At 35.1% G+C, this 26,606-nt stretch overlaps 1 protein-coding gene across 1 annotated transcript; it reads right to left on the bottom strand.

The window, feature by feature from the left end:
• Positions 1-12,056: 12,056 nt before the first annotated feature.
• LOC109059788 (coiled-coil domain-containing protein 69-like) lies at positions 12,057-22,335 on the bottom strand. The gene is made up of 9 exons (XM_042770353.1): positions 22,132-22,335; positions 17,458-17,521; positions 16,896-17,053; positions 15,488-15,575; positions 15,278-15,351; positions 14,641-14,742; positions 14,438-14,557; positions 14,003-14,100; positions 12,057-12,554 (listed from the first exon to the last, which is right to left on the bottom strand). The coding sequence occupies exons 1-9, from the start codon at positions 22,177-22,179 to the stop codon at positions 12,380-12,382; spliced, it is 927 nt and encodes a 308-aa protein (XP_042626287.1). The 5' UTR covers positions 22,180-22,335; the 3' UTR covers positions 12,057-12,379.
• Positions 22,336-26,606: the final 4,271 nt, after the last annotated feature.

Raw genomic sequence — 26,606 nt, forward strand, 5'->3', positions numbered from 1 at the left:
GTGTCAGTCTATTTTTTTTTCAAAGGTGAAAAAGAAAATACAAATTGCTAACCCAGTGGCACAGTGACACAGTGTCTGTCTTTCTTTTTCTTTGTCTCTCCACTCCAGTCTGTACCAGTGTTTCTCAACCACTAGTGTGCCGTGACAGATTGTTAGGTATGCCGTGGAAAATCTCAGTTATATTTTGTTATTATTATTTTAAATCATGCTATTGCTATTAGTCATCCTTATGTCTGTTTGTGGGTTTTACAAATATTTAACCAATGAAAAGCATTTAAAAGAGCTTGTGACTAAACCTCGTAACTCCATGCAACGCAATGCAGTGTTTAATTGTTAAAAAAAGAAAAAATACCTTTTTCCTCTTTTCTTGTGCTATATTTCAGCGCTTAGTGGTGTGCCATGGGATTTTTTTACTTATCAAAACTGTGCCGCAGCAGAAAAAAGTTGAGAAACACTGGTCTATACACATTAAGCATTTAAAATAAAAAAATAAGTGAACGTATGAATGAATGAATAAATAAATAAAATGAATTTAAATGAATTTAAATAAAAATTTAAATAAATAAAAATAAATGATAAAAAATAAAAATACTATGAAATATAAAATGAAATAAAAAAGAAAAAATGGTTTGGCTAATTTTTGAAGGTCAGTTTATCTATAGGCACACACTGACCAATAAATAAATAAATAACTAAAAAAAATTTATCATTCATGCTGTTATTTGATCCAATAGTGGGGTTAGTTGTCATAATGGCATTAAATAGATTATTATGGTCTTTTTCTGCAAATTTAAACAGTATAATTTTGAAAACCAATATATATATATATATATATATATATATATATATATATATATATATATATATATATATATATATATATATGTGAAACAACAAAAATGCAACAAGTAAATTTTTACTATAATATAACAATTAAAACATGTGACCACTTGCCCTGGCCTGGTATTTATGAAAACTACCCTTGTCCTGTTTAAAATCAGCTAAAATCCACCTTTATATTATAGTAAATTTTTAATTTTTGCCTGAATTAATTTGACTGTTTACAAAAACCAGGTGTTTTTAACCTTTTGGAACCAATCTACAAACCACTGCTAGAGAAAACACACATTTACATAATTTGTCTCCATGTGACAACTAGCCCCGGTCTCCCCTACAATAGAGAGTGTGCTAAATATATAATTACTTTCTCATTTAAAGCCTTATAGTGAATCTCTGGCACACTGGCCCTGAAGGAGAGGTGGAGGGATGTCAGAGGGGTCTTATCTGATCCAGACCACTTTGAAACGACACCTGTAGAATTTTCAAAGATAAATTACCACCTAAGTAGCCATAAAAGAAGATTTATTGTCAAACTGCTGAAAACCTGGCAGCTGGAAGCTGTACTGCAGCTCGCCTAAAATAATACTCAGAAAGTTACATACAGGCTCAGCTATATCAATTAAACATCAAATCAATGCAAAATATTCACAAATTACATACAGACTGTCTCAAGTTGGACTTTACTTTATAAAACGGTTTGAGGTAACAGATCACACAGGCCCCATTAGTATTGTGCCCAAGGACTTAAGAACACTGATCCATGCTGTCAAGTGAGGTCTTTCAGTTGCCTACCTGCTGGCCCAGGTTTAAAGGTAGTTTATTTGACACCTAATGTGTTGACAGGTGTCAAGGTAGGGTGCCTCTGCTTTGTAAAGGGGAGATGGGCTGATGGGAAGAGGGAGGGGGGTATCTCTGCTGCCCCTGGGGTCTTCCTGTGGTGGCGTATGTTTCCAGTTAAATCCCTAAAGGTGACGGGGCTTTAAATAGAGGCTTTAACCAGCCCAAACGGCTCCCTGGTGTGCACAATTAAGCCTTTGTACGTCTCTGTTTGTTTTCCTGTTGATTCATTGTTTGTTTTGGTGGTACGTTATGTTCTTATGACATCGATTTTTCGTTCTGATGTCTGAAAGGTGTAATCTTTGAACCGGGCATTGATTAAAAAATGTAATTTAATTATTTTTTTATTTTTTTTTGTCCATACAATGTAAGTCAATGGGGTCCAAAACAACACTGGAAGCAGTTGACTTTCACTGTATCAGTGTCGATTATGGCAGGAAATGTTTGCTCAGAGGATTGACTTTGAAACACATCCTGGCTGATGATTGACTCAAATTTTATCATCCTGCAAATATGATATAAACTGACATGGCACATACCACCAAGATGAGAGAGAGAGAGAGAAAGTGGACTCGTGTATGGAAGGAATGTGGCTAAGCTGCATCTCTTGTCCATCATACACACCTGATGTAAGGCACATGTCAGTCGCACTTCTTCCCGCTCTCAGCCCGGCCGCAGGGCAATCCTCACCCACCAGTACCACATCTGACAAGTTCAGAGCCGTCTGATGCCCACAGATGAAGGACTAAGATGACAACAAGCCATTAATCCTGAAAAATATTGTTAATACAAATAAGTCGAGGATTCGGGCAGGTGAGCGTCCATGTGTGTCGTTAAACAAGAGTCCAATTTGCTGGGAATGTTCAGTGATCGCTATACCTTCAAACACACTGATCTATTGTGCAGTCCAAAAAAAAAAAAAAAAAAAAAAAAAAAACCTCATGAGGAAGATCCCTGGTGGCGGTTTCATAAAGCGCACAGACTTCCTGCTCTAAGTAATTAGTCTTCCTGTATCAGACAAGAGCACCTATACAGACTCATTAGGGAGTCACCTTTTAAGTGCACTCCAGTGTCCTTGAACCCATTTGGGAAATACTGCAGTCTATACTGTGAGCATTTAGCACACGTGATAATCCATGCAATTTGGTGTCATTTTCATATCCAACTTTGTCTAGCAGTAGAAGTAGTGATAGTCGGCTTTTAGACAGTAATTTATGTTTTGTTACTGGGGACACTTTGCTTCAGGGGTGGTGTACCATTAACTAAACTGAATCTCTTCTGCATGTTTTCACCTGTATGAGAGCTATGCAAAAAATGCCGTAACTCACCATATCTCTGGGCTCCTGAAGACGTGAAGGAGTTTCTGAAGACCTTGAGCACATATTTCAAAGAGACAGAAATGCCTCATTCACTCCCCCGTCTAAGCTGTCAGTTTATCTGTCTTGTCTAAATGTGGGACTGTTGGAAATCTAATCATCGGTAACCATAATGAATTTGTTTGAAAACTAAAAGAAAATAAAAATAGGCATATTCTATACTGTATAAATATAGGCTACAAATAGAAACTTAATTTTCTACCACAGAAAAAGGTAATAATTTAATTTGGAGTAGCACATTACATTACTTTTAATCCTCCAGATTTAAATTATTCGAATTTGCATAAACATGTAAAGATGATAAACTAAACCTAAAGTCTTTGGGGATGAATTTACTGTTCTTTTACCTGACAATAAAGGTGGTATCGTTTCAGAGATCAGCTCTACACATCAAATCTCTTGATTTATTAACCAACCAGACGCATGGCGCTATCATTCCGACAAATTACGACGAGTAGTCAGTGCAAACATGTTATATCTTATCTGATTTGAACTATAGGAATGGAGCCAACTTGTATGGAGGGATTTTTTGGTCAGATTATAAACTAAAAGTCTAAAACTAAAAGTCTTAAACCAAAACTAAAAATCTAAATTTGAAACTTAAAGTCCAAGTCGAGAATTAATTTTGGTATTTAGGATTGGGCATTTGGTATTTAGGATAGGGCATTTTGTATTTAGGATTGGGCATTTTCTATTTAGGGTTGGGCATTTGGTCATTTAGCCATTTAGGATTTAGGATTGGGCATTTGAAGATTGAGGATTGGGCATTTGAGGATTGAGGATTGAGGAGTGTATGCAAATTAGGAGGCGTGGCCCAAATACTGGAGGCTGGGTTTGAAATGGCTGGTGCGCAGAGGCACCTTATGGACAGCAGAGGGAGCTCCCAGTGCTAAGGAGCACACTGTAATGAAACCCAATGGAGCGAGTGAGCGGCTTGAGCGAGGACTGTGTGATAACTTCAACTTAATGACAGCTTTGTAACATTTGTGGCCTCAAACCGAGCGTACAACTGATGCTTGCGCGTGCGGTAAATCACCTCCGCGAGATGAAAACAATATCGCACGCGAGGGAAACGGGAGCCTGCGAGCTCATTTCAAACTCTCGCGCGCGCGCGTGACATGTTCTTTGCGCGCAATACAAGCCCTCACGTGACAAAAATAAAAGTGTTCGAGAGAGCAGGTGAGAAGATCGACCGCGAGCAGCTGGGGAATGATCATGCGCGCCGAAGGGGCTTGTATTGCGCGCAAATGGGCATTTCAGTTCTTTTTCGTGAGCCCGGCTAGTTTGACTCAGCTCACTGAAAAGAGCCGGCTCTTTTGGCTCACAAACGGCTCTTTAAAAAACAATAATGTTTTGACTATGATAGGTGTGAAAACAATTCTAGTAAATTATTAAATGAAATCAAACTCACAATGTCTCACAATTTCTTTACAAATGCATTGATTTGTTATGAAAAAAAGAATACTATTAAACATTTGCATTTAAATTACAACTTTTTAATGTATAGGAAACAACAACATTACAAAACAAATACAATCTGAATCTGAACAACATAAATAGAACCCATATTAAAGAAAAATAAATAACTGAAAGGATTAAACTGGTCCCTCTTTTTGGCATGTTACATAACCAGCATGAACTATCTCACTAGTTATGTTTTGTATAAACTAGCATGAACACACACACAATGCTGATCATATTTTTATTTTATGATAGATTTGCATTCAGAAATGCAAGCTGCCTTACTTTCGAGGGGTGATGCGGTTTCTTCTCCGAGTTTGACACTGTGTGTGTGGTGTGTGTGTGATGGCCCGGCCCCTCCCTCATGCCATATAGTTGGTTGACACCTCGTGTATGATTGACAGGAACAAAATGTGAGGCTGTTCAGACGAATATGTGCGCCTTTAGGCCTATATAATATATTTTTTTTGTTCTTTGAATTAGTCAATTATTTTAAATAAAATAAAATGCATCCATTATTTCATTATAACATAATGATTTAATTTCTATAGGTTATATATATATATTTTTTTTAAATAGAGTCGGCTCTTCAGATATGCGAGCCAGCTCTCGTCGTTCACCTACAAGAGCCGGCTCTCAGAGTCGGCTCATTCGCGAACGACCCATCACTACAAAGACATGTCACGCGCCGCGCGAGAGTTTGAAATGAGCTCGCGGGCTTCCGTTTCCTCGCGTGCGATTTTGTTTTTCATCTCGCGGAAGTGATTTACCGCGCGCGAAAGCATCAGTTGTACGCTCGGTTATGAGGCCACAAATGTTACAAAGCTGTCATTAAGTTGAAGTTATCACACAGTCCTCGCTCAAGCCGCTCACGTCGCTCCGTTTGGCTTCATTACAGTGGTGCTCCTTAGCATGGGAGCTCCCTCTGCTGTCCATAAGGTGCCTCTGCGCACCAGCCATTTCAAACCCAGCCTCCAGTATTTGGGCCACGCCTCCTAATTTGCATACACTCCTCAATCCTCAATCCTCAAATGCCCAATCCTCAATCTTCAAATGCCCAATCCTAAATCCTAAATGGCTAAATGATTAAATGCCCAATCCTAAATACCAAATTCACAATCCTAAATCCCCAAATGCCCAATCCTAAATCCTAAATGGCTAAATGACCAAATGCCCAACCCTAAATAGAAAATGCCCAATCCTAAATACAAAATGCCCAAACCTAAATACAAAATGCCCAATCCTAAATAACCAAATGCCTAATCCTAAATACCAAATTAATTTTTCGACTTGAACTTTAAGTTTCAAATTTAGATTTTTAGTTTTGGTTTAAGACTTTTAGTTTTAGACTTTTAGTTTATAATCTGACCAAAAAATTCCTCCATAAACTTGGGAGGAAGACGCATGACTGCAGCACAGCGCGCTCTAGTGGAGATGAATGTCATAACACCCAAACAGTAGCCTGTACAATACCTGAGAACCAGACGCTCACCTCAACACAAGTCTGTGAGGGAGAGTAACATAGCAGTATTCCGCTTCTTATATGTGAGAACGATATAACGATTTTTTTGCATATATTTAAGTCCTTCAGAAATCTGAAGTACGATGAAAATGAATGGTCCTGTGAAACAAATAAGGGTATAAAGCAGAAATGTTTTAATAATCTTCTTTTATACACATACCAAGTTCATAGAAATACAATTTTGTATTATTTTTATTCATACATAAAAAAAACGATTTAAAACATGCAATGATCATTTAATCACTCTAAAGATGTCAAGTGTCAATGAAGTTAAGTACATTCACGTGCATTTAGCGTGATTAAATTATCACTGTTTATATATATTCACATTTATATTTTTTTCATTAGCCTGTTTTTATTTATTTATTTTTTTTACAATGTGTCAAGAACTATTTTTTTTTTAAAACAAAAGTTTTCTTTAGCTAATATGTTTTTTTTTAATTACAAATAAAAGATTATAGGCTACCAAACTAAGCATTTCGCCTCTCGAGAAATTCAGCCTTTCAATTAGTTTTTTCGTTGTATCTCCAGACAGTTAAACCACACAGACATTTTCACACTAAGACTTAACTCAAAAAACGTTAAAAAAATTCAAACAAAAAATAATTTTCTTATTAATTGTGTGTGTTGGTGAAGAAGAAAAAAAATCTGAACACACATGAATATCAAGTCATTGACACAAGGGCACATGAAATATGCACAAATCCCCATGCAGCTCAGTGCATGCATTATAACACGTGAGGTGAAGGAAAGTCTAAAATATTAGATGCTTCAAAATATCATATTGTTTCTGAAATGATCCACGGGTTTAGCATACTAGGCTATAGCTACTGCTGCACTGAAGCAGGAGTTTAGGAAATAAAGCTGATTATGGTGTGTAAAACTGGGGTGATAACCAGCCCCACACCTTTTAATCAAAGCTGTTTTCCCCGGGGTGCAATTTTCACCTTCTTTGTTCTAAGTCAAGGTGATAAGGAACAGCTCAGCAGCCCCGAATAGCAAGCATCTTATTGGAGAAGATTCGTGTGTGCCTCCAACCCTTGACAATTTAAGGGCTATCTTTGCTGTAATAATCTGAAATTGTAATAACTAAACCGTTCGAATGTGCGCGCAGGTCGCACGTTATCAAAGGCAGGACACGGAGCAGATGGAAGTTAACAGCAGCACGTTATTTCCGCACTGTTGATGCATACGGGACGCTTCTGCTGGGCAATTAACAGATAGTGGAATGAAAGACAGGTATAGGGCTTGGGCGTCGTGACGTCATTACTTGGCGTGGCCGCCATGCTGATGGCCTCCTTTACTGCTACTCGGACTACTGCGCAGTGTTTAGACATACTCCCCCTCAGCCGTGTGTCTTAATTTGATTAATTAAAAATCTATTTCAACCATGGTAAACCGTTGCTGTATTGTGGGGTGTAATAGCGCAACACATAATCGCCCTTTGAAAAAAAATGGATTAACTTGCCACTGCTTTCCCTGCTTGGAGGCGCGACCACGGAGACCAAGTGAGTTATAATATCTGAATATTAATTTATATAGCTTAAGTAAACACTGAAAATAAGGAAATTTCCTGGGCTACTCATCCAAAAAAACGGAAAATTTACATTCATCTTTCTGTTGCTGTCCCTCTGCTGAAGCAAAAATTCGTACTACAAAACTGCTGCATTAACTAAGCTAGATTGTGAAGCTATGTTCTAACGTGACTTTGCTTACATTGGTGTGAAATCGTGCTCTCACAACAACCACGCTGTTATCTTAAAAAGGCCAATATCACGCTAATGTTGCTTTCAAGTAACGTTAAGCAAAACGATGGTTTGAAAATATCAAGTTTTGCTGGAAGGGCAACTGTGTAGCAACAGGACAACAGCACAGACACTGACAGGTCCGATGGAAGGGCTAACGGGATATTTTACAGGACGGGAAGCCGGGGAAAAAAGCTCAAATACATGAGAACCCCAGAAAAAAAACGGGAGGGTTGACCAGCTACTAAATAAACTTTTGAAACACATAAGTTAGTTAAAAGTACATGTGAATGGTTGTTAGCACTAACGGTTACTAAACTAACAACTAGGCGGAGTGCAGTTTACCTTTGTCTGGATTACTGTATACTGTTTGTCGGCTTTATGATCTGCAGCTCCCTAACCCATCCATTTGTGAACTGCACATGAGACTCCAATGACTTGTAGCTTCGGAACTGTTTGAAGTGTAGGCGCTCACAAAACAAACAAGGTACCGAAGATATCTGTAATGCAAAAGTGCGGCAGCAACTCGTCGTCGGTGCTCCACTCTTTGTTATTTTTTCATTATTGATCCAAAACTGTTAATAGTGCCGATTTTTATGTCCACATACCGATCCCTGGCATCCCTACTTAGCGTATCCCTGTAATCCCACAACCTTTTCGCGATTTTAACATATTTTTTTTTCTTTCTCCCAACTCTGTTTCTTCTCTTTCGACTTGCTGTATGTTTACATTCACGACGCCATCAACATGGCCGCCACGTCCCAGAATGCAACGCGGCGCCCAAGCCCTATTGTGTTACGTTCATGTGGCCGACGATGACGTCAACAAGGGACAGAGCAAAACTCGCGCGCCTTCCCGCCAGTTCCGAGGAGGAAGCAATTACAGATTTTCTTTCAAAGCACGGCTTTCTTATAGTTGTGTATTTAGCAGGACGAGATTTAAAAAAAAAAAAAAAAAAAATTATAAAAAAACTATATCTAATGTCTATTTTTTTTTAGTCCTAAAAAAAAAAATCAGAATTATTTGTGCCCCTTTGTAAACATTGCTTGATTCTTAACATGTGTACAAATAATTAAAAAACAATAGGATTGGTGGTAACATTTAACTCAACAATTAGATGGAAAACAACTACATAGGCATTATAAAGAGTTAATTAACCTTGATTCATTTTTTTCAATACAAAGCCGAATACCGAGTTTCAGATTATTATAAGGCTATTATTATTATTATTATTATTATTATTATTATTAGACAAACAGCTGATTAAATTATACAATTTGTGAATGCAGCGCGTTTCTTATATTGTAATATCCTAATATAGGCCTATATTAACACCAAAAAAAGCCCATTATCTCTCTTACAAATAAAACACTGATAAAAGTGCAAGTGCATCTAAAGATCCCAAATATTCATGCTACACGTCCAAGTGTTCGAGCTCCAAAAATGTCTTTAGGCAAAAATTAAATTAAATTTATTTATTTATTTATTTATTTTGGTTGTTGTTTTTTTGCTAACAATACCAGCTTAACTATATAAAAAATGCTGGGTTATTTCAACCCAACTTTGGGTCAAATTTGGACTAACCCAATTTTGGTGTTGAAAATATAATGTAAAAATGTAACCCAACGGTTAGTCCATATCTGACCCAAAGTTGGGTTGAAACAACCCTGCATTTTTTTTTTAGAGTAGGCTACTGTTTCTTGGAAGTAAATGAATTAAAATAATAATAATAAAACCGATATAAATATGGGCAAAACCCGCTACTAAAATAACAAATAGACTTAAAATGAGTAATTATAAATTTCATAAAAGCATTTTCTCGTTAGGATAGACGCCATTTTTGATTTTTCAAGAAGAAACTCAAAGCCGCATATTTACGCTGGAATAATAATAATAGTAATAATAATAATAATTAGACATTTAGATACATTTCTTTCTTTCTCGCAACCTCGTTTGCATTAAAAATTGCTTTATTTTCGACAAATAGGCTACCTAATATATGAGTATATATATATATATATATATATATATATATATAATATATTAATAATAAATGAATATATGCAAAATATATGATTACTAATGTTGATTTTTGTACAATGATTGAATGAAAAAGTTGTTTTATTGACACCAGTACTTAATCCGGACATGACGTCTTAGTTTGAGATCTGCTAGTGTTCACTTGGGCTGTAATGAAATCTCTTGAGATTCTCCAGGTGGCTGGGAAATGCTCTGGGAACCTCCTGACTTCACTACAGGAGGCTGACCTGTGCTTATCTTAGTGGCTATAGGTATTGTCCAAACATGTCAGACAGTCAGGGAAGCGGTGAACCTAACATCCGCTCAAGCAGCAGAAAGAGCCGGGCTCTTCTCCACCTTGAGTGCGGTGTAGTCTGTAGGGGGGCACTTCGGGGCAAACGTCTGTCAATCAGCCGGGCTTTATGCTCTTATTTGTCATGAACACCCCCCACCAATCAGTGTCTCATTACATGCAACAGTGAAAGTTGTGTTGTGCGTGACCTTATACATGAGGGGCAAAGTCAATCGTGGGCCAAAAAGCAAAGGGAAATATTAATAAACAATTCTTTAATATATTAATTTTGCTATTAAGATTAAAAGGCTATCTGGACCAGATTATTCCAACATCAGGCACACCAACATAATAGTAAACCAATATTTTCAAAGAACTGCTGACTGAAGAATGCTTTGCATGTAGCTGTTATTCAAAACAAATTGACAGGCCAAGATGAAACACCCAGACAACCAAAAAACCTGTCAGAGCAACACCAAGTTCTCACGCCTGTTTTAATCTCGAGTCCTTGCGCCCCCTAGGGACAAAAACTAAGCCTGTCTAAGTCTTTGGCAAGCACTGGGATGTTTGGATTCCATTCATTTCATAAACCTTTAGGCCATAATTTGATCAAACCTGTTATTAATTAATAAAAAAAAAAAAAAAAAAAAAAACAAGATTATAAAATGGAAAAATGAGTCATCTCCCTTCTCCCATGACCTCCACTCTGACCAAACATTACCCTGCTGAATAATTATGTTGTCATTTCTACAGTAATTTGGATGGGATTTTCCTAAAGCAGTTCTTTGGTTGAAATATTTTGTTCCTGAATAACTGTGCAGAGCTTCACATACAGTCCCTCTGATGCAGCTTTTATTGCTTGATTTTTCCAGGAAACATCTTACATCAAAGGCACTGATTCAGAAGTAAACATATATAAGAGCAGAACATTTACAATAATTCACAATAGCTTAAAAAAGGGGGAGATTTAAAAAAAAAGAAAAGAAAGGAAAGATATGTACACAAAGGCAACCATTTTACCACTCATGCTTTAAAAATGTCAACTTGCTGAAAATGTTCTCAGGCCATCCAAGATGTAGATTTCGTCATGAGACCAGATTTGGAGAAATGTAGCATTGCATCACTTACTCACCAGTGGGTCATCTGAAGTGAATGGGTGCCGTCAGAATGAGAGTCCAAACAGCTGATAAAAGTAATTCACACTGCTCTAGTCCATCAGTTAACATCTTAGCTGCATGTTTGCAAGAAACATTTTTAAAACAGCCAAAATACAGTTAAAATGCCTTGATGATGGATATTTGTTGATCACGTCACAACATGTTAACTGATGAACTTGATTTTTTTATAATACCTTTTTACTTTCATTCTGACGGCACCCATTCACTGCAGAAGATCCACTTGTGAGCAAGTGATGTAATGCTACATTTCTCTACACTAGAGAAACTGTAGGTGAACAGAATTTTCAGAATAAACTATTAAATAAAATTAAGAAAAACTAAAATAGGTGAACTATTCCTTTAAAGTATTAAATAACTTTAAGAAGATCTGTTCAGAATTTTCAGAATATTCTTTTAAAGTTAAGTTCGCCAAAGTAAAACAGATTCGAGGGCTTGTAGATTTTATCCAATAGGACCCCAGTATTTTACCTTTGAGCTAAAATGACTAGATTTTATCCAATAGGACCCCAGTATTTTACCTACCACTGAAAAGCAGATGGATTCAAAACGGAAATACTATGTGCAAAGTGTAGGAAGAAAGCATGCTGGTAATCACCAAAAGCCCATTATCTCTCCAACAAATAAAACACTGATAAAAGTGCAAGTGCATCTGAAAAGATCCCAAATATTCATGCTACACGTACAAGTGCTCTGGCTCCAAAAATGTCTTATGGCAAAAACAATTTTTTTTTTTTTTGCTAACAATACCTGCTGTTTCCTGGAAAGAAATAAAAATAAAAATAATAATAAAACCAATATCAAAAATTGGCAAAAACTGCTACTACACCTTGTATAATAATAAAAAGACTTAACATGTGTAACTACTGCATAGATCCACAGCTCTTTCAAAATGCAACCAAAAAAATCCTGATAAGAAACGTCTCTTCAAACAAAATGTACAAAAATATTTGTTTGGCTAGTTAAAAATGCTAAATGCAGTGAATAAGTCCATATCAGCACTGCATGTTCACAACACTCCATAATAAACAGGGATTAAAAAAAAAAAATACGCTGCGAAGGCACCGAGGCCAGGCGGGGTCAGTATACAGTGATGAGGGTGGATGCTGTGGTCAGCTGGGAGACACTTGTGTGGGTATGACAGAAGGAAGGTGGAAGGAGGAGCATGAGTCTCTGCGGTGTATGAGTTTAAAGAGCAGCTCTTCTTTCTCCTGGCTGAGCTTCTGGTTCTGCAGAGACTGCTTCTCTAGCGCCTCCTGCAGCTCGTTCTGCTCCTTGGACAGTTGTCTGAATGAGGACGACAAGAGTTTAAGCTGAAAATAATTATATCAAGAAAAATATGTCTTTCTATACTTTTTGTACACACATACATTCAGTCTAATAAATTTAAATTTCAAACTCATAACTTGGCAATCCTGTAAATAACAAGGGAAATGTTAACTACAGCATCTACAACGCCAGGTGGCGCCACATCCAAACATTTGAGCTCTGACACTATCAGTACAAAAATACAATTACACCAGGAGAGCTTGTTTTTAAAATTAAATTTAAAAAGCATTTTTATTATATTTGGACAATAGCAAGTTAGAGACTAGTAAGTGAAAGCCTACTGTATTATATTTGATACACAAAATTTCAACTATGTGCCTTCTACCGTATGACTGGTCATTTAAACTTAAACTTATTATTTTTTTTATTTTTTTTTGAGCAAGTAAAATTGCTTTTAGTATTATTAAAAAAGAATTACACAATTAGGTTGTCAAAAATTATATTTTTGTACAAAATATTATCTCTTATAAATCAGATCTTTTAATAAAAGAAAAACAAGAGTAACTTATATTGTTAGAAATTTGTCAAGATGAACACTGTTATCATTTTTTTTAATCATTATGATGCATCAGGCTTTTGAAGAACATTCATGTGTTCATCTCTCAATCATCAATATATTGCATGTCATTATGTTTTGCCCACAACAATAAAAACTACAGAACTTTAATCATAAAACATATTTGGAAATATAAAGTGATAACTGGTATTTAAATGCAAGTAGTTCTAGTAGTAGTCTATACAATACTATAAAAAACACATCAATTAACAACATAAAAAACCATAATAATACCTTACTACCTACCAATCCATATAACACCTGCACAAAATTACATATTTTTGCTTCAGTATGAGCTCTATATTCTACTATATCATACTATATGAGCCACAAAAGCCTGATGTAGCAAATATGGAAAAGAAAAAAAAAAAAAGATCTATTTATTATAATTATATCTAAATATTTTATCTAAAGGGTCAAAAATGGTTCCATTTAATAAATAAATAAATATATAAATATGACTATTATGTCATATTTGCAGGGTTAAACAACACAAAACAAAAGGCTGGACAAAAAAAAAAAAATAAACCCCCAGACATTATCAGGCTGCACAAACGAGCAGAGCAATGTTTTGATAGCACTAAAACAAATAATCCATCCAACATCAAACAAAATCAAAAAACGAGCAGAGCAATGTTTTGATAGCACTACAGTACCACAGTCACGGTGTTCACACTTTTTAACAGGACCAACCCCTAAAAAATGCATAATAAGCCATCCACGCTCACAGTAAATCTACATAATTCATGTTTCTTCTCTTCCGTCAATATTTTTCTCCCAGAAAGAAGTACAAACTTTGTCTCAATATATGAAAATACTTAAATAAGTTTGTAGATTGAAGTAAACATACTGTATGAGGCTTTGGTAGTTGTCTATCCGCACTCTGTAGTCCTCGCTCTGCTGGAGAGCCTGCAAGAGCTGATCCTCCAGTGACAGATTCTTCTCCACCTGACAGTCACAACACAACAAGAAGAAAGTTATCAAAATAGCTGACATATAGGGAAACAAATGGTTTTGGCCTCAGTTGGTGACTTGAATTGAAAAAGGTCAATTTGGCACATTCAAACAAACAACATGAATATACAAATAATGCACCTGCTTTCATTTCTGTACATAATTTCTCAGTGACGGAGTATAAAGCAGATGTTTGACAAAGTGGATGTAACCGTTTTTTTAGATGGAGAGAACAAATGTAAAAATGTAAGAATCTGCCACTGAAAAATACATATTGATTGAGTGCTAATCTGAAGATCTGTAGTTAATGGCCCACAATACAAGATTATACCAGTGTTTGCATCTGCAGCAGCTTGTTCCCCTGGTCCTGTAAACGCTCACGCTTCATTTCGATGACAAATAACAGACTCTCCTGCTCCTGCTCCCAGAATGCACCAGGGCTGCCATGAGTCTATGATGAAAAGACAGATATAGCTGAATACTGCAGCTATCTGAAGCACGCTTTGAAAACAGATCTCCACTCTCATAACAAACCTCAGTATTTCTCCGAAGGTCTCTCTTGAGCGTGGACTCCTGCGCTCTGCGCTTTAACTCATTGAACAGCTTCAGCTCTGACGTCAGCCCTTCAATCTGATCCTGAGTTCAGAGAAAGTTCAGACCACTCACTTCAAAGTCAAGTCTGGTATGTCTAGCTTGACGTGGGAAGTACATCTATAAATACTTTATTTTTTCTGAAGTATTGTTAATCTTCATTGCTCAAATTTTTAAAGAATATCAGCTGTGAGTATACCACTGTTCTATTAACATGATTGACAAAATAACCAAGGCATCTTGCAATCTCGGTGAAAATTCGAGGAATGCTGCTACTTTAAATAGGTTCGTCATACATAATTAATGAAATTAGCACCAGGTGCCAGATTAACACCAATAACTTGGAGGAATCTGTAAAGGAGTTATTTTAAAAATATCTTACGTTTTTTACTGTGCTTCAGAATACAATAAATTATTCTACTCATGTTAGGAACTTCAAATAGGACTAAGTAGTGCCCTTGAAATTTAGGAAATTGTAGGTTGTTCTCTAATTTGGATCTCCACTGTATATCAGATCAGCTCTCAGTCAAATATATCAAGGCAAATCAGAGCAGTGATGTTGCAAATAGACGTGCTTTACCTTCAAAGCATTCTCAGCTGCTGCATGTGAGTCATTTAAAATCTTCTTCTCTTCATTGTGTAATCGCTGTAGCTCTGCAAAGTAAACAATTATTTAATTTCTGAATTATTTACACACATAAATACAAACATATACATACACACATTTACATGTACATTTATCATTTATGCTCTTGGTATATTTGTCATTTGTCAGCTGCTGAGTTCTGACCTTCTGTTGCGCTCTGATGCTTTTCTAAGGTGCTCCTCGTCTGTTTTTCATGAAGATCATTAAGGTCAGCGGTTATCTCAGTCTTTACCTGTTAACACAAGACACGATGCATTTATTTAACACCAAATCAGCAGCAAAGGCTATTTTCTTGGCAAAGTAGCTTTTGGGTTCGAAACGTCACCTGTGGTGAGAACATAATTAAATATTTTTCTACTTTTGGAGCTGTGGTGTGACTTTCCTGTTTGAAAGTAGCAGAAATTAAAATAGTCGTAAGAAACTTAAATAATGATATACAAAAACAATGTTTTTTAAACACTGTTAACATAAGATTTTTCAGTTTGATATTTGATAGAAATTTTCCCAAGGATAAGCCTTTTAAAAAATGTCCACTAATGAAATTTATGAATAAATCCATTCAAGACACTATACAGAAATTTGGATTAAAAAATAAAGATAAATAATATGCAATAAATTAACAATAAATAAATAAATAATTCATAAAATTATAATTATATAGTAAATTAAAATTACATTATTAAAAATTTTAAAAAATATATAAATTCTAAAATGAAAAATAAATCAGAATACCTGCCAAACTATCAGTCAAATTGATATACAAACCTGACAGAATTCTCATAAACGGACAGTGCCTAACATACATGTGACCTTAAAAAGCATCCCAGGATAAACGTATGCTTAGAGAACGGCAAGAGCTAGATCTTTAATTTTTATAATTACTACTGCTAAAAATGAGAGAACCTACTTTTGGGGATGTCTTAATTTGTAAAAAAAAAAAAAAAAAAAAGTCTACATTTTCATAATTATTTTTTATTGTAAAAATGGTTCCCGTTAGTGATCGGTTACATTATTTATACAGTTTTTATAAAAACAAAAGAATGTTCTATGCAATGTTCTCATTTACAATGCTATATAAATGCATGTTCACAGAATAAATTAGTCTACAAAGTTCTAGACCATGAAAACACTTTGTGAGAGAAAAGAAAAAAAAAAGAAGAAATCTTTGTTCTTTCTTGTTAAAACAAGCAGTGCTCTTCTTTGTTTAAACACACAAACCAGCCTTTACAGGGCAATGAATAACATCCCTCCCTGCAAACAGGTTTAGCTTTGTTGGTCAGAAGGTAGCACAAGGACAGATGTACCAAAGCACACGTTCCCAAACCCTGAACAACAGTGCACAGAATCGGCCTTGTTCCCAATTATGCTGTAATGGAAAAGCATGTCTTGTTTATTGCCGCTGACAGCTTCATAATGTATAACCCGCTGACATAATGTGGGATCAGAATACTAGTCGTTCTTGAATGCCTACATGAAGCTACATGTACTTGCAATGTATTCCATTCACAAAACAAAAAGAGGTCTTTGAATATGAAGAGCTTTTATACTCTACCTTCTCTATAATGCTGTGGACTAACGTGCAGATGTCTCCAGGATGGTCCTTGAGGAGCTGGTCTCTCTCCTGGTCTCCTGAAGCCTTCAAAACTGCATGTAGAATCTTTAGCTGACACTCATAAGTCTCCAACAGATTCTCCTCAGATGAGTGTGTACCTGGGGGACAGCAATTGAACACTACATTGTTTGCTCTATGTTACATCTGAAACAATATCTCCATGAGTGCAAGCCAGGATCGCCTGCGGCCAGAAACAGAAAAAAAAAATAACAAATCACTTCAACCCAACACAACATCATACAAAAAAAACCCCTCTCCCAACAAAAAAAAACCACACAACACAATCGAATCACAGGACATTGAAAAGCCATGCATGAAAAGCACACATTAATAGATAATAACCGTAGCACACGCATCAGGATCTACAAGTGCAAAAAGCTTTTGCTGACATTCGGAAATAGTCCATGACCAGAGTATCTCTGTCACAATGCATTTTCTGTTTTCATTAATCTAAAGAACATCTGCACACGTTCACATGACATGATCGAGAGAAACCACTTACCACTTCCATCTTGAAGTTTGATGTCCTTTATGTGCTTCTCACCTTCTTGTGCTCTACTTTTTTTCTGAAAGAACAGAAACAAATGCTTTTTTTGTTGCATTGCAGACACAGGATCATTCATTCCAATACTATCTGACAAACTTGATCTACATGCACAACTTTTAAACATTTCAAAGAAGTGATATATAAATTGATATCTGTTGCATTCCAAAGCAGTCTGACTTCACTGATGTGATGAGATATGCACTCAAGATTGCACAACCATGACATCATTGACAAATCACTTGCAATAGTGCAGCACACTTTGAGAACATGACTTGTATTTCTCAATAGGTGGAGCAAATGAAATCTAATTTACTTTCAAGGTGCACTATGTAATATTGACAGCTAGCGGGTTGAAATGGGAACGAGAGCAACTGACAACAGAAGACGAGCTGGTGAGTTGATTATTCCTCCTTTTAATAAATAATAAATACATACAAACATCTATATAAAAAGAATAAGCTTTTAGGCTTGTCGGGTAGAATCTGTGATCTCTGACCCAGTGCGTTTGCTGGCTTCTATGGCTACAATACACTGTGTTTTCCACCAACTGGCAACCCAGGGTGTTGATATACTATTGGGTAAATAGGCAGTGGGCGGAGTCACACAAACCAAAACAAAAACAGGCATTCCGACATGGAACACACATTTCAAAGTAGAACTGTTACATCGTTTTTCAGGGAAACAAGTATGTGAACTTAGCATATTTCATAAATATCTGCAAATATATGAAGGTATTTTTATGCTTACATTGCAGACAGTCACTGTCAATTATATGATCATATACAAGAACAAAAACAGACAGACGAACAAAATGTGAAGGCCTATTTAATTCCCACACATTCACTACCATTAAAAAAAATCTGTAAAATTAGTATTTTTTGAAAGAATTATTTTGTGCTCACCAAGGCTGCATTTATTTGATCAAAAATACAGTAAAACTGTAATATTGTGAAGTATTAATTATTTTAAATAACTTATCTTCAGTGTCACATGATCTTTCAGAAATCATTCTAATATGCTGATTTGCTGCTCGAACATTTCTTATTATCATGCAAGTTCAAGTCTGCTTTATTGTCATTTCCACATGGACAGTACATAAACAGTTGCGTTACTCAAATCAGTCTCCGGTCTTAACCTTATACAGTTTGTGGAGAACTGATACATTTTTGTCTTCAGAAAAATAAAGTCAGCGCAAGGTAAATTATTTGATAAATTATAAAGAACAGAAACATAATGAATATCTTTACTGTCAGTGTCCTTGGTGTTTATTAGCATGCTCTCCACACATTTAACAAACACTCATAAAAAAGAATCAGATTAAATTTATTAGCATGCTCTCCACACATTTAACAAGCACTGATATTCAAGAAGCAGCTTTCGTACATCCATAGGGAGTAAAAATGTGCCATTCCAGTGTGAGAGTTTTTGAAGATGGTGCTCAAGGCCAGCAACATTCACAGGTGATTTAATGTTTTGAAGCTTACATGCCAACTGTCTGTGTGAGACAGCCTACACATGGCCTCAAAACACTCGCAAGTGCAAAACGTCTCTCCTTTGAGAGCGAAATCTCCTGTTTACTTCAGGTTAGAGAAGTGTTTCTCAACACGAAACCATTCTTCACAGCTCACAATCACAATTAGGATTTAAGAGCTGCAGTGAAGACTATCAGGGAGTTAAATTTCACACTTTTAACTCATACAAAGCATGGATTTAGTATGACTGAACATCTTTCATCATGATTTTTGGGCCTTGATGGTTTCCTTTCTCTTCAACTATTCATTGAAGCCAGCACACTCATACAAGAACAAAAAGAGTTAAGCCACATCAAATCATCATGGTTAATAACTAGTGAGATTCTCACTGTCACTTGAGACTGTAAAACTGAGAAATGACAAGACATGTGCAGTTTAAGAGTCTGTGGTGGACACAAGCCAACCAAAACATGACACTTATGCTTCATGCAATCTAAGGAACAAAAACAAATGATATCATACTGCGCATGTATTCACAGTTTTCACGTGGCACTTGTATAGAAATGCCCGCCTTTCCTGCGCTGAATGCCACTTATTTTTTACCAGATTCATATTAGGAACTAATGTACTAAGACAGCGATATTAAAAGACCAAACTCAGTATAGTCCTTATTAATCATGAGAACTATACACAGATGAACAGTTGTGGCCAGAATATGAATCCAGCTCACTAAATTGCACATTAAGCATTTTTCCTTTGAAAACCATTGCAAAGAAAATGCTTAATATGGCTTGATGCATTAATGCAAGGCATTCATATTTTGGGCTCAGCTGCTTGCCTATATATAGTTTGCATCATGAGTAAGGTGTATATTGAATTTAATATTTTAATATCACTCAATTACACACACACAGAATTATCCACTGCTTTTAGTCATTAAAATACTGCTGAAGAGGGTTTATATGGATCACTAGTGCCCAAAACTTGCAGGTTGTTCACATATCTTTGTTTTTCTTCTTTTGAGAGGTGATCGAAACGTTTGTGGCAGATGGAAAATTGACAGGTTTATGCTGTAGTTCGATGGATGTTTTGCCCTCCAGGTCTCCATGCCAGTCATGTGACTGAAAACAATGAATAGCTTTTTTTTTAAAGGTCTACAACTTTCTAATAGTGAAACAATTTAATAGCTAGGCTAAGCTAGGCTTACTTTCCAAAAATTAATCAGTAATAAAAAGCCAGAACAGGAACTGCTTCCATCTCATAATTCAGTTTAATCCACAATAACACTATTATGCATTTGCCGGCTCTCTGTGGCAGGGAACCAAATGTTCTGGAACTTTAATGAACACTTGGCTTTATTACACTTCACCGTCATGTGGTTATGTACTTTTGATGCAGCTCCAATAGAAGCTGTAGTAGTGAGTGTAAGGCTTTCTCTGTTTGGTCTTCAGAGAATTTTCACACTTCTCCAGTTGTCCGTGTCAAGTATACTGCCACATGGCTATGTAATTAACAGGACCAAATGAACTCTGGCTGTTTATAGGTCATATTAAAACTAGCAGTGAGCAACTCGGGACCCCATGTCTGTCACATCTAAGCCCAGTGTATCTAAATCCTTCAGCAATCTGGGCTAATGAAAGCTTGACCCTGTTGCTATCAAAGCCAGATTTCACTGTATGCTTGAAGGCCCCTGGAATGCATTGATTTTTATCGTGCATTTACATTAAATATGTCAAATTAAGTGCCAGTTAAGTTCTAGTTGTTCTTCCATCATGGCGTTAAACTTTTTCTTTTACTTTTATTGCATGCATGATAAAAAAAACAAAAAAACATTAAAATGCAATTCATTCAAATAAATAGCTATATATGCCTCTTCTATGATGAATGTTTTTAATGTCTAGGTGGTGCGACTGCCCAGAGATAATAGGAAAAATATAGTTAAAATCCTGAAATTCTTGAAAAACACAAATATTTAAATAAATAGTTTGACGATCGACATACAACAGACAAGACAGCTGTAGACCCTCATGCATGTGTGTAAAGGTCAGTTAAAAATATCACATATTTTTAATGGTGCAATTAAAAAGTGCAATTAACAAAAAAAAAAAAAAAAGTTGTGTAAAAAAAAAAAAAAAAAAAAAAAAAAAAAAAATAACATATATTGAATATTATATATATATATATATATATATATATATAATATATATATATATAATTAAAAAAATTATATATATATTATATTATATATAATTATATATATAAAACAGTTAATAAGTACAATTAAAATGCTTTTCTTGAAAAATAAAAAAAACTATTTCCATAAATATCCAAAATACGTTTCCATAAGTAGTCTGGCAATCAACATAAAACAGATATAAGGTCATTAATTATTATTATTTTTACATGTCACATATGTAATTTATGAAACACATGTATATGTAATTTATGAAAACGTGCATTTTGTTTGTCAAATGGAGTGACCCTAAGGAAAAAAAAAAAAAAACAGCGATGACTAAAAGTTTAGGAGTTTAAAAAGTGTATTTAAAAAATAAAAATAATATATATATATATATATATATATATATTGAAAACATGCTTAAAAACAATTGAAAATAATGACAAAGCGGTGTACAAAAATATATTAAAACCACTAAATTATAACATTGACAGATAGGCTAACCGTTAGAAAACGGAGGGTTAGTGTCTAAAAACGATCAAAAACTAAATTTAAAAAAGATTTCATCTTTTTATCACCTCGTACATCCTGATTTGTCATTGACCGAAATGCGGAACAATTTAAAAGCGAGCACAAAGTGATCAAACATATGCAGGATAACACGACTTTAATTTGTCATAGCGGATGTCAGCAGCACATTTTAAACAACAGTACACCTCATCTGTTGAACCCGGCATCTGTTTCTAATTAAAGCTTTCACAAGTCGACAAACTATCATGAGAGCGTTCGCATCGACTAACGCATGAGGGAGGAAGTAACAAGTGATCTGAGAGAACAAAACAAGTGTGGCTCCCTCAACGCAGATACATTTGCACGTGCCGTATCCGCAACATTTCTCGCCTCCGACGTTGCTGCGAGTCTCATTTCAACTTTGTGACTCATTATCTGTGAACATCCTGAGAAGGTTCTAAAACGACCTACCTTTTTCCGGGAGACCTGGCCGCACACTTTGCTGTTGTGACAACCCATGCTCCTCTGCTGTACCTCTATATTGTAGCCCGTTGTCGATGGTAAGTTTTTGGGTGTCTGCAGCAGTTCAAATATGAGCTCTCATTGATCCGCTCGAATAGGCTCAGACTGGAGCAGAGGGGCGGGAACTGTAGAGTCAGGGCGGCGTTCCAAAAACGCAGGCTACATTTACACGAACAATTTAAGCCGAGACAAGCGGGAAATCGGTAAATCTGTGCACAGCTGCGTAAAGTAATGCACACTGCAGCTTCCTGAAATGCAAAATAATAATAATGATAATAACAATGTTTTGTTTTTGTTCAATAAATGAATACGTCCCCAAATATAGTAGATTTCAATTAGCCTAACTCTTTATTAAATAATTAAATTATTTGTTATGAACTAATTTTATATTGTTTATTATATAAAGGTTAACAATATATATATATATATTAAATAAACATAAAAATAGTTACATTATTTACAGTTATGGAAACTATAAATATGTAAATTTAAAAACGTTTAAAAATTTTATTTATGTACTTGTACTTTATTAATATACTTAATATAATATTAGACTTACCAGATTTATATTAATAATTTATATTAATATAACTTAATATAATAATATACTTTATTTTTATTTAGTTTTTTTAATCTGTGTGTCTGGATCTCCTAGGTATTTGGTGCTAAATCACTTTCATTGACTGTTTAAGTTACGCTAATGTCATTAAGGAGGCCATAGTCGCAGCCTAGTTCAAACTCATGTTAGTAATGGACAGCGTGCATCATAATATCACAATTAGTAAACAGTTAAATGTCTAGTCTCGTTCTAATCCTCATATAAAAGTAAATATTAAAAAGGAAAGTTTTACAAACTTTCGAGGGTTAATTATAGGCTATAGGCCTTACAGACAGATCAACAGACTGTCTGTTAGCTAGGAAAACATTGCAATGAGCAAGTTTAGCACACGTTTCTTTCCCTAAGCATAATATCAGTCATCTCTCTTCAAATTAAAATGAATTCTGATACTAAAATGGCCATATAATCCAGCAGGTTTGAATGAGGAGTTAAAATGTGAGGCTCACGGATCTGCAGTGAATTGTAAGTTGTACTGTATTTTAAGTGGCCATATTATCATCCCTCTGCTGTAGAGGAATTCTGTTTAGAAAAACTGTCAAAACAGCAGTGATCCATAGTCAGCGGTGAGGTATGTGGATGCACTTGCTGAATATGTAAACATTACAAGGTTTATACTGGCTGCTAGATATGATTTCATCACCAATGTCATCCTAATGATAAATGAGTTAAACACTAAGTGTAAATTTAGAAAGAGAGAAGGATGGATATTTAAACCTTCCTAGCATTCTGTCACTGCCTACTGTAACATAAACTATTGTCAAATGTTCAGAGGACAAAACACAAACCGGCAGATCTGAGCTCATCACATTCACTGCTCTGTATGGTGCATACAGTAGTGTGTCAGACATACAGCTATCTTTGGCCTCTTCGCTCTCTCATTTGGTATATATTAAGCGTTAATATGATACATCGACTTTCCTTTTTGTCGAAACTCTATTTATAGTAGGGTCTCTAATCTGTCATGAAAATGATAGAGCAGTTGTTGCTGAGAAGTGTGCGTCGTGACAAACTTTCCATTGACAGGCAGCTGCAATAATAAAGATTAGGTCTCCACTTATCTACAGGAACAAAAACACAGCAGTTGTATTAAACAGTATGTTTGGGTTTAATGTAGGATTTGCCAAAGTTTTGGTTTGTATTTTGTGACTATAGTTAACAGGCTTATCACACACACATATGAGCTCAGGGTTTGAAGGGAGAACAATAAATCGAGCCTGTTTTCCTTTGTATTTTGTGACTATGGGGTTTAATAAATAAATAAATAAAATAAAAACACCCAGCAAAATGACATTGAAATTTGGTTTGTATTTTGTGACTATGGGGTTTAATAAATAAATAAATAAAATAAAAACACCCAGCAAAATGACATTGAAACAAATTGGTTTAATGTATTTGTACATTTAAAGGGAAAGTTCACCCCAAAATAAAAAAAATTCTATAATTATTTACTCACCCTTGGCTCCATCTTGTGTTGAACACAAAAAGTTGACGGTAGCCATTGACTTCCATAGTATTTTATCAATTGCAAAGTCAATGGCTACCGTCAACTGTTTGGTTACCAACATTCTTCAAAATATCTACTTTTATGTTCAGCAGAAGAAAGAAACTCATAATTGCAGTGGATAGTTTCCCGCCACAAAATAAAAAAAAATTAAATAAAAAAGGCAGTTGCAACTTTTTATCTCTCATGAGAGTTTATATCTCACAATTCTGACTTTCTTCTCAACACTGCAAGGGAAAAAAAAGTCAGAATTGTGAGATAAAAAGTCTCAATTATATTTTTATTTTTTTAATCCATGGCAGAAATGGTATTTCATAGATAGCTTTACACATAAATTTGCTGCTGCCATTTTTGTGGAATTACATATTCTTGGCCTTTCACCTTATTACAAGTCTTTGTACCATCAGAATGGTTTTTAAATTGATATTTAAAGGTACAAATCACACATGTAGATGTAGCTGCTTTAAGTTCAGTGTTTATGTTCACATAGTTTATTTCTCTATTTCTAATATCGTTGTGTGTGGTTTTCTGCATGGTAAACACATGTAGTGTTCCAGCCAGGAGTAGTATGTGCCACAAAGCTTTATGAATGTGCTTTGTGCCACAAAGCTCTTTAAAAAACCAGACGGAAGCTCTCAGTCAGCCAGGAGATAACATTCTTTCCACTCCTCCCCCTCCGACTCCAGGCATCGCAAAACCTCAGTGTTTTCAAAGGGCAAAATAAAATATAGAAGTCTTACTGAGAGTTAAGCATCTGAGAGAACGATCTGGTTTAATTAAAATAGTAAAAAAAAAAAAATTGTATGCATATTAGTACACAGTGCTGTTCACATACTGGTGAGAGTTCTAAACTTCAGAGTTAAGTGTACCCTTACGAAAAAGAAGTTTATTCAAGTGTGCTATTAGTATACTTCTTTTAAACTAAAAATAGGAAAGTATGGTTTTAGTTTACTTTTTATGTACTCCTCAGAAATATGCTTAAAATGACATTTACGTATACTTGACTTATACTTACAACAAGTCTAAATATATCTGAGCTATACTTGTGCTCCTAGAATCCGTGTTTTAATTGTTATACAGTAGAGGGCACATCTTCTGTACAGAATTTCCAAAAAAAAAGAAAAAAAACACAAATGAAGAAGAAGAAGAAACAGGATCATCTGACATGAAACAACATCAAACTGTAACGTTATGGAATAAAATGTCGACCGATGAAGAGGTAATAATTACAGTCAAGCTTTGGGGTGTTGATAGACTCCATATACGTTTTGATTATCATTCTTAATCTAAATCATAGTCTTTTTTCAGCTTTTTGTTCAAAATGTTATTTCTTTATTTTTTAATTATGAAACTTACCCACATTAAAGTGTTTAAAAAAGAATGCATGAAGCTAGAATAAAATGTTTTTGTTGACAAGCAGATACCTTGTTTTTCTTTGTATGTTTTGTATGTTCAGATATTCATATAACAAAATATATACAAATTAAAACCTAAATAGGGACATAGTAGTATACTTAAAGTATGATGTAAAGTTCACTTAAAGAAAACTTATGAGTATACTTGCAGTATAAAACTACTAAACTAGTAGTTTACTGAGAGTATACTTCAAAGTGAACAAATTAAGTAGTAAACTATCAGTATTCACTATCGGTATAAATTCACTTTTAGTATAATTGCAGTACAAATTACAAACATAGAGGTAAACTAGTTGTGTACTCAAAGTTTTCTACTGTTATACTTAAAGTATACTTAAAAGTATACTTTTATATACTAGAAAGTGGGCCAATTTATTCCCAAGAAGTATTGAAACAGTACATTTACGAGTATACTACTACAACACTGATATTTGTATACTTGCTAAGTATAGTTAAAAATATACTTGACCTTTACTTGAGTATACTTAATAAAATGAGCTTGAAGTATACTACTTTTTGGTAAGGGTATATAGAGCACATTTCACATGTCAGGAAGGTTTTACAAGTGATGGTACATCTGGGTTCAGCAATCATTAAAAATGAAGAACATGGCTAGTCTTGCTGTCGGTGGAAATCTGCTCTGGTTGGTATTCCACCTGGACATCTGGATTGAGGGCTGTACAAGTCTTGAAAGACAGCCTGACAAATCAGGAATGCAAACAATGTTTACACGAGGAGAACAAACCTGGCTGATAATTTACAGTTGACCATATTCTCCAAAGAAATGTATATCAGCATAAGAAAACAATCAATGCACAAACATCTTTACGTTAAAATTCTTAAGACACTGTTGCGAAATAATTTCAAATCAATTTGATTAATTATGTTT

This window comes from Cyprinus carpio, chromosome A14, assembly GCF_018340385.1.
Source record: "Cyprinus carpio isolate SPL01 chromosome A14, ASM1834038v1, whole genome shotgun sequence".
NCBI lineage: Eukaryota > Metazoa > Chordata > Actinopteri > Cypriniformes > Cyprinidae > Cyprinus > Cyprinus carpio.

Coding starts and splice junctions, on each gene's coding strand:
- LOC109059788 (XM_042770353.1), bottom strand. CDS start 22,179: ATGGGTTGTCACAACAGCAAAGTGTGCGGCCAGGTCTCCCGGAAAAAG. Junction 15,576..16,895: donor TCCACAGCATTATAGAGAAG/GTAGAGTATAAA, acceptor TTGTGTTAACAG/GTAAAGACTGAGATAACCGC. Junction 14,101..14,437: donor TGCTGCAGATGCAAACACTG/GTATAATCTTGT, acceptor TGTGACTGTCAG/GTGGAGAAGAATCTGTCACT.